Source organism: Calidris pugnax, unplaced genomic scaffold (genome assembly GCF_001431845.1).
Source record: "Calidris pugnax isolate Ruff unplaced genomic scaffold, ASM143184v1 scaffold1156, whole genome shotgun sequence".
Classification (NCBI taxonomy): Eukaryota; Metazoa; Chordata; class Aves; order Charadriiformes; family Scolopacidae; genus Calidris; species Calidris pugnax.
In genome coordinates, this window is record NW_015094503.1 from 757,028 (window position 1) to 766,535 (window position 9,508).

The 9,508-nt window shown below is 43.9% G+C and overlaps 1 protein-coding gene across 5 annotated transcripts in view; it reads right to left on the reverse strand.

Moving 5' to 3' along the window:
* Nucleotides 1-574: 574 nt before the first annotated feature.
* RNF168 (ring finger protein 168, E3 ubiquitin protein ligase) overlaps nt 575-9,508 on the reverse strand; it is an 8,997-nt gene continuing 63 nt past the window's right edge. Inside the window, exons 1-8 of one of the 5 annotated variants that reach the window (XM_014963032.1) lie at nt 9,275-9,500; nt 8,850-8,946; nt 7,907-8,250; nt 6,946-7,022; nt 5,196-5,372; nt 4,414-4,538; nt 4,030-4,117; nt 575-3,364 (exon numbers count right to left, since the gene is read on the reverse strand). In XM_014963032.1, coding sequence (XP_014818518.1) covers nt 2,297-3,364; nt 4,030-4,117; nt 4,414-4,538; nt 5,196-5,372; nt 6,946-7,022; nt 7,907-8,207 — 1,836 coding nt within the window. In that variant the 5' untranslated portion in view covers nt 8,208-8,250; nt 8,850-8,946; nt 9,275-9,500 and the 3' untranslated portion in view covers nt 575-2,296. The other 4 variants (XM_014963036.1, XM_014963033.1, XM_014963035.1 and 1 more) reach the window with 4 other exon arrangements.

The following is a 9,508-nucleotide window of genomic DNA, read 5'->3' on the forward strand; positions in this document are numbered from 1 at the left end:
TCCATGTGAGATTATTTCTTACCTATGAATGGCCAGCAGTTCAGAACACTTGAGATTCAAACTCCTTCAGTGCTAGACATTCAAGGCAGCAACTGAGAAGAGGGCAGACGTTCAAACCCCGTAGGAGGGTTTGGCAGGACTGCTGGGACCGTAGAAACGAAGCGCCTCCAACTGCAGGGACAGTTGCATTGGGCATAAATTTTAGGTTTTAGGCAGCAGGAGGCTGCAGGGGTGATCTGTGTGCGGGAAGAGGCCAGGAACTGCCCTGCCCCATTCCAGACCTGTTCCCAAACAACCCATTACACCCAAACAGCAGGAAATCAGAGATTGGTTGAGAACAGGCCACAGTCACTGGGAGACGTGATCTGAGAAGGAGCAGCTCCACCTCAGAGCAGGCACCATCTTTCCAGCGAGTTAAAAAGAATCATCAGACTTCCAAATTGATTGTATAAAGAGGCTGAACAGACTTCAATAAATTCTTCCTCCTCATTTCTTCTGAAAATGGAGAGTTCACTTCCGACACATTTACCATGACTGGGAAGGCTGAATGTCACTAGCATCAAAGGAGTCAGTATCTTTGTCTTAAAAACAACTTTAATGAAGGATTATACTTAACTGCCTGGGCAAGACAGAAAACAATGCAAACAAAGGTAGGGGTTCAACAAAAACAGATCTATAGTGAAGGAAAGCTTCCAGCACAATGGTTAAGGCAGCAAAAGGAAAAGCAAGTGATTTGCAATGGATCACCTGTTGTAACTTTCTCAAAAAGCTTAAAATAGACCATTTATTTATGAGAAATCCACCATTAATAGAGACATGCAGGCAAAGGAAAAAAAAAAATTCATATTTTTGGCTTGGTGTGCTGCTCGTGCTTTCAATAAAATTTCACCTTGTTTGGGTTTCTTTTCAACTTAAAATATCAGAAGATATTGCTCTGAAGTATTTTATTAACAGATTTCCCAGAACTGAGTTAAAGTCTACAGCTCATCAATGAAGTTCCAAGAAAGTCCACATTTAAAACATTTGCAAACTTTGGTGATTAGCACACATGCTGCAGCAAGGTGGGCTGGTGCTTTGCGCTCTTCCAAGCACATACAGCTTTACAAAAAAAGAAAGGCCACAAGATGGTTTCACAATAGCAGCAGATAGAACAACCTGGCAGGAAGACTCCCTTTGCTGAGCAGCACCTGGTCAACCCTTCACCACCCTCAACTTCTTACAGGCCACAGCTTCCCCCAGTGTCTTAAATTATGATTCTTGTGAATGCTGTCAGTTTTAAACTAAACTGGAGGAGAGTATTTGGTAGTGCCTCTAAAAATGGGGGGGAAGACACCGGTTAGAGCCAGGCATGGTAGTTTTGTGACTCTAATTATAGTTACATCGTCACGACAACTCTAGTTTTCAGTTGCTTTTCCCCCTTTGCTTTCTCTATCCTAACACTCTTCTGGAGTAACTATTTTTTTAATTATTATGTGTTCTTAATCATACTCAAACCAGTTTGAGTATGAAAATTAAATAGCACTAAATACAGGTAACGTTACTGTACAATAATAAAGTTGCAGAACACTAGCAATAAGAAAAACCAAAAGTATCTTCTTCCGAACAACAGCGAGAGTCAGATCTGCAGAAGTGACCTCTATGAACAGAGGGAAATACAAACCTGCAACTGCTTCGACTATTGGCATCTGTGAAAGATCCTTGGCTTCGGCAGCGGGAGAATGACCTGTTTTCTCCCCTCTTTGTCTAAGAAAGGGGTTAGTATATGAGAAGGAGAGGGAAACAGCATATCTGCAAGACTGCCCGGTTATACCCCTGTTAACTGTCATGTGAACAATGCAATTCAACAAACAGCTTCAACACCAACAACGTGCTTCAGTTTAACCAACAGTGGTTGTGCCGAGTGAAGCTTCAGCCTTGCAGCTGGCAGACAACTGGAAACACACTCATTTTTGTTGCTTGTTTCCTCCGTGGAATGTGCGTCCTTTCTGTAAAAGGCTTCGAATTCTCATTTTAAGAGACAACCACCAGTTATTTTTCTTTTTAAGCACTAACAATATTCACATTCAAAATTATGTAAACGCAAGCGCTAGAAAATAAGCTGTAGTCAAGAAAAGACCAACTAAATTTTTTTAAAGTCTGGGGGTGTACGTTATTAAAACTTCTCAGAATACACAACTTTGTGACCCAAAGTGTTCCCCCTTGAAAAAACTGTTTGCAGGAAGCTTTGCCAACACAGCAGAAAGCGTCACCACGGTTTCCATTCTCATTCCACCATGTGTCTGGCGGTTCTGTTGATCTACTCCACAACGGAGCTTTTAAACATCTGAAGGATTGTCTTTTGCTTACTCTTAGGTAGAGAACAAATATCATTTGCGTCATTGGTATTAACCACGCAATTCAAAACTTTCCCTCCCTTGATGCTGGGCGATTTCACTTGGACTCGGGTAGGGGACTGCCAGTTTTCATTGCAAGAACCTTTCCGAGTTTTGCGGTGATTTGTTTCAGCCTGTTTTTTTGGAACCTTCGAGTCTTTTGCCGTCTTAGAACTTCCCTTTCTCACAGGAGAGTCTTTCACAAGCTGAGGTGGTTTGGTGCGAAGAAGGTACTCATCTGGAGAGCCCTTTTGTCGATTAAGTGTCCTTTCCTCCTTGTTGATCTCTTTTTGTAGCTGCAGAGCCAGAAGCCTGTCCTGCTCCTCTTGCATACGCCTTTCATAGAACTCCTGCTCAAAGGCTTTCTGCATTTGCAAGTTGAAATCATTTACCTGCTCCCCTTGGTCCTCTAAGCTTTCCAGAAAAGTTCTTCTCCTCTTATCAAGCAGACACAAGTCAACCACTGCTTCAGCTGGTGGCTCCAGCAACTTTCTTTTGGGGGTCTCCTTAGTGTTCTGCAGTCTCTCTGGTTTCTCTTCACCCGAGCGTCCGCACACCTTCGTGATATCACATTTTATACTTTTGCTGTCAGACATCACAGAATTTGTCACTGACTGAATACGGGTGCAAGTTTCAGCAGAGATTTTGCGGTTTATGCTTTCTATGTGTGTTAAACTGCCACTGTCTGACTCAATTCCATCACCCTCTCCTTTAGATCTGTGAAGAACTGTTCTAGACCCTTCCCCTTCCACAATTCCATGAAGGTCATCTGGAACTTTGTCTCCTGGACAATTTGGTCCTGGTGTTTTTTCCTGCTTGACAGCGTCGGTGTCCCCCGAAGCTGAGGCACTGAAATAGTTCATGCATGATTCCAGAAACGAATCCTTAGCACTGGAATCTTTAACCACACTGGTCAGCTGTGGGGATAGTGTTGGCATTTCCACTTGTCCATCTTGCCACACAGAACTCCTGCCTTCATCACTATTGGGCTCCTGAAGAAAAGGGAGAGACCGCTAATAAAGCAAATTTAGCATTTATCAAAAGCCAATGGGTGTGAATAAAGCGCAAATCTCACTTATAGCTGCACTGCTTATACTAATTGGGGATAACAACTCGGGTTCTTCTCTTTAAAAAAATAATATTTAATTGGTTAATAACAATGAAAATATTTAAAACAACCTACAGAAGCCGAGCTAAAGAACCGAAAACCCAACTGCAGCATTCTCCTCATATCAATGACTCAACCAACTGTTCAGGCTATTAGCCTGCTCGTTTTCTTTTGAAGCCTAACAGGAAAGATCAGACAGACAGACGGAATGATGAAAAACCTGACTGCAACCTCTCCAGAGGGCTCCAGAACCCTCATTTTAGTTTCATACACCAAAGCGCTCACTGAGGACGCTCAGGTGAGGTACTTGTGAAGCGGTAGGAGGTAACTCTGGCAATAAGCTGGAGCTGTGTGCCCGAGGACTGTCAAGCACAGTTTCTGCCCTTTCCACATGGAGGAATTGTGAATCCTGAAGGCAGTTCAAGAAAGGCGAGACGAACTGCTCAGTGCTGACGTGCAAGGGCAAGACAGGTTGGCAATCCTATAAACAAGGGGAAAGTAACCCATAATAACCACCACTGAGATTTGGAACAAAAAGAATCTAGTTACCGCAGAGCCGGAGTCACTCCTTCCTCTTTCTGTTGCTCTAGAGAATGATGCTGATCCCACTGTATGATGATGCTTTGGAGACAGATACCTTAAAGGGGAAAAAAAAAATAAGTACAACTTTTTTGTTCTTGAACTGTCAGTCCTCTGCACTAATCAAGATCTTCAGGTTCATTCTGACAAACGTATAAAACACAAGAAGGGCAAGCGTTTCCCTTCTCCTCCATGTTATCCCGTGAGGAGATCTTGTCACACTCAACACTTTACATTTGCCCCAGAATATCTGGGGAAATCGGGCTACATGATTCCAAGGAAGCAAATGGAGCAGCGGGACACTATTCCAAGAAACAGACCAATAATTAAAGAAGAAAAACTTGAATTACTTACTTCTGAATGTCTCCAGAGCTGCTTGTTCTGTTCTTCATCTTGCATGAATTAACTGGGGATGTTTCAGATGACAGTCTGCCTGCTGGTGAAGGACTGCTGAGCACACATCCTTCAGAATTGTCATTCTTCAATGACAAGTAAAAATAACATCACATAACACAAAACACAATTAGCTACTTTTGCCAAAAGAATTCTAGAACTGTAAGCAATGGGTGGTTACGGAATGAGAAATGTTACATATTCTCTACACTTCCCTGTATTGGCATTAAGGGACAAGAGGTTTTGCTCAAATAAGGAGAGTTTCATCATTAGGACTGCTACCAGGTAGCAAAACCCAACCACCCAAACCCCCCAGTCAAATTAACAAAATAAATAAACAAAAAAAAAAACCCCAAACATAAGTTAAACTTTCATCCTACATTCCTTTTTTTTCAGTACAGGTTACAGACATCAATTTATCCCAAAGAAGTATTTTTAAAATCATGGGTAAATGAAGTATTCAGAAGAAAACCAATGTTTCAAAATGTTTCACACTGAAAACATCCAGCATGTTTCCAGTTCATAATATACAGGTAGACAAGTTTGGGGTATTTTACCCTCCCACTGCTTCTTCAAAAATTAATAGTAAGTCAAGGACCGAAAGTACTGGAGGCTGCCAACAGACTCCAACTACAATGAAAATAAATTTTAAATGATTAAAAATTTTAACTTGCTCTGAAAAGTCTAAGTTGCTTGCCTAAAAAAAATTGACATTTTCTACCGCTCCCTTGGTCCTAACTCACCAGACTGTTACTCAGCTGCCAGGCCAACTCCTCATCCTGCTTCAGCTGCTTCTCCATCTCCCTCCGTCTCTCTTCTGCCAGCCTGTGTTCCTCCTCCTCTTCTGCTAGAAGCCGTTGGATGTATTCCTCACTTGCCTTGTTCTCCTCTTGTTCGTGCGCTCGCCTTTCTGCCTCCACCTAAAAGCAATGATTTTAAATGCATCTGGTTACAACGGGAGGACCACACTTCACAGAAGAACCTCTCAACTGACGCCTCTTAAACGTGAACGATCTGCTACTCATGGACACTCTGCACACTTCAAAGCCAGTGTTTAATTACACAGCTCTCCAAAGGCATAACTATCGCACTGATTCTGTGCGTAGAGTCTTCAATGTGGTAACAGTGATCTACCTTTTGGTTTCTGTAAGACTACACTGTTAGCCTTGAAAACGTTAGTAACAAAATCTAACACCTCTTAATACAAAGATCTACAGAGAAACTCAACATTCTTTCAAAGGCTGGACCGAAGCGTTTGCTCAACCTGCTTATATCATGGTAATACCAGTACTGGCACAAGAGATGCCCAACAGACAGCACCTCTCTCTCCCGAGCCCTTCTGCTCTCTTGAAACATGCAAAACCCAAAGCAGAAGACCAAGAATTTTATGTCTGCCTACTTAATGGCAAACATCCACTCTGGGTCAATCAGTTCTCAGTAACTCCACAAGGAGAGCCAAGTACTTCAAGAACGAATAAGGCTTTCTTAACTGGGTAACGGGATTTGCACATTTCCTTTAGAATGTCAAGCTGCAGTACTACAGAAGCTGCCTTAAGCCTGAGCGGCACCAGACATCATTACGTATTTCACTGACGCTGCCTCCATTAATTATTGACACTATTGCTGCCAATCAATCTTATCCCACAGCTACCACGACAGAGAATCCCACAGTCCTCCGCTTCCCCCTGCTCTTGTAACAGCCAGCAATGGGACTGTCAGGGAACAGAGCACTCTGCTACTGCTTCCAACTACAATTCTTACTGGTACCGTGTCTGAACAGGAAGAAGAAGGACCTGTTAGATCCTTAGACAAACATTAAGATTTCTTGAAAATCTTTCCTGATTTTCAAATGAACATAGATAGCACAGGGAGTGAGAAATTCTGTACGTTCATTACCCAAGTTCATTTAATTGTGGTGTGTTACTTGGGGAGGGAAATCAAGAAAGCAAGTACAAGGCCAAAGCCAAAACAATTCCACATTTTTCTATTTCCACGTCCAAATTACTTCACAGGCATATGAGGACCTATAAAAGGCATTTTAAGTCTGTGGGCAGGGATGCAGAGAGTGAAAGGGTGAGACCCTAACCCTGAAAGAACTCTTCTGCAGAGTTTTGGGAAATATGAGGAATTGGCCAGTGGAGAGGTGCCTAGGCTGTCTCTGGGTGATTCTCAGCCTGCGAAGAACACCGAGTTGAAGGACAGCAAGACAGCACATGTTACTGGACCAACTGAGAGGGTGAGGTAGGAGGTATAGACCAGCTCGCACAAAACTTGAAAAACTTGGTCTCACACCAAACACAAGGAAATCTCTTCTCTTCTGCAAAGGATAAAAGTTCAGTTTGTGCCTCAGGAATAACCGGTTTGTTCTTACAGCAATAATGCCCTTTTAAGTATCTTTCTTTTTTATGAAATAACATTACAGCTGTTCAAGGGAACAATTCAAGTAACTAGATACAAAGCATTTATGCTTTTTAACTATGTTTTTAGACTTACCTTGCTAATTTCTGCTTCATATTCCTGCCTCAGTTCCCCAGGCTTGCTCAGCTGGTGTTGTGGATGGGGGACACAGACTAAATGAGGCGAAGGAAAAAACAGAGGTGAGGAACAAAGCACAATAATGACAGTCAACAATGAAAGATTTTAATAAAAGATCACTTCCATACCCTGTCACGGGAATTATTTGACTTGATGCAAGCGCTACGGAGAAAAAAAACCCACTTTGTGTTACAAAGGAACAAAATAAAAAAGCAGTGGGTGACAAGAGTGGCAAGAACAGCCAGTCTTTTCCAAGCACCGTATATACAGCAAATAAGTATGCTGGCCAGAACTTACAGCTTTTTCTTTTTTGCAACTAAAAAGACTTCATAATATGGCAAGTGGAACAACCCAACCTACCAATCAGCCTCCCACAACGGAGCTTACAAAATATAAACCCCAAATTCCTTGTTCAAAGAGTTAATCAGATTTCACTTCCTCTTCTCCGACACCACAATTTTAGGCTCTGAGACTCCCGCATAGGCTGAATCCCTGGAATTTCTAACCAGACTAATTAACAGCATCTAAGAGTTGAAAATATTTTAACCCCTTCACTTCCTTGACAATGACAAACACACACAAATACAGCACTTACAGATTTTACAGCTGAAGTTGCACCAGTAATGAATTGGTGCCTTTGCCAGGACAGGCAGCCACTCACCAACGCTTTGTGCCAAACGCATGAGCAAATACCCACTTAAGTGTCCAGACAACATAACTCACCCTCTGTACTGCGAATGAAAAAGGCCATTTCTCTGCCTTCCAAGCCCCTTTCACAGGCGAGCTCTGACACTGCATTTTCTAGCGGTGACACAGCCTGTCCATGCACAGTTCCTTATTTCACAACATCCAAAGTCCACCAACAGTAAATTACTTTGGTAAAGCAGCGACATCCCAGGACAAGTGACATTATACTTACTTTCCTCTTCCAAATCCTGTCCGTTAATCCTACGCTCACACTCCTTTGGGTAATTCTTCTGAATCTTTTCCCAGAGCTCCCAGTTGATAAGAGTATTCCTGCGGGCATTGTATCGTGCCCAGGAAGAGACTCGACGCCGACAAAAAGGGCAACAAAGACTGGCCTTTTCAACGGTCAGCTGGAAACAAGAGTTACAGAGGGTGTGGTTGCATGGCAGTGTCACGGGCTCCACAAGGATCTCCATGCAAATTTGGCAGAGGCAGTCAGACAAGGAAAGCGGGGCCTCCGATTTCTTCGACATGCTGACTTGAAGTGGAGGAGCAAGACCAGTAAAATACCAGTACCTGAAAGCAAAAAGAAACACGTATTTTACTTCCCGTGATGAATACAAAAGAAAATAGAAAATGCTGAGTTTTACAGCTACTTTATAAAAATGTTAGTGGATTTAAGAAATCTGCTTAAATGGTTACTTTTGCTCACAATCCGAGAGATTCTTGGCTTTCAGAGGAAGACGTGGGTCTTTCCAGAAGTCACGAATAAACTGTAGCAGGTTTTCCTGCCGCAGCTTCCAGTGAGCTGTAAACGGTGCTCTGGGGATCGCAAGGAGGTGGTGAGGAGAGAGGGGGGAAAGAAGGCGAGAGCTCTTCCATCATTCTCTCCACTAGCGACAAGCTACGCTCACGTTTGGTGGATACATTACCACAGGTCCCTTAACCTTCCCTCCAGTCAGTTCAGACCTAACCTTCCAGTCAGTCAATTATTCAGACCACACATGGCCTTCAAAAGCCGCTCCTGATACAGACTCGGTTCCAGCCTGCTCTGAAGGTGAAATACAACATCCCTCCCTCATCACAGGAGGGAAGGTTCTTCCTCATTCAGTCAGTGGCTTAAGCTGGGGTTAAAAAGTCAAAACACTTTTTGTCAATGTAAGCAAAGAACTAACCAATGCGTTCAACGCTTCAGCATCTTCTTGTATGGCTTAACTAGCGGGATCGCTCAGCTGCTCTATCACCAACCCTCGTCCACCCGGCCCAGAAATACTGTGGAACAGAAAACAAAAATAAAAGACACACAGAGCAAAAAGGATAAAAATACTGGGTATTTTTCAGTTAGTTAAGAAAGTTCTTACAAGCTTCCTACCAGCCCGGTTCAGAGCGACAGGCCGTCCTTCTGAGGGAGAGGCTGCCATTTCACTCACACAGAACTCGACATGGAGACAAATGTACTTGTTTTATTGTTTCTGCTCTCCCGTTGTTACATAAAACAAATCCTTTATTTATTTATTTTTTTAAGGCAGGCTGTTAGTTAAGAGGGTAATGCCCGTTTTGCAGCCTGTTTGTTAAAAAGGCGCAGAAAGCCCGGGCGTACCTGTTCCCGGCCGAGTTCCCCCGCAGACGGAGCCGGGCAGCCCCCTCACCGCCGCCGGGCCCCGCCGCTCCGGGAGACCGCTCCGCCGCCGCGGGGAGAGCCCGGGGTCTCCCGGCTCCGCACACCCCCTGTCCCGGAGCGCTCACAGCAAGGAGCCGGCACCCAGCGAGCTGCAGCTCCGCGGCGGGGGCGCGGCGGGCCCCGGGCCCGGCGGCAGGCAGGGCCGCGGCCTCC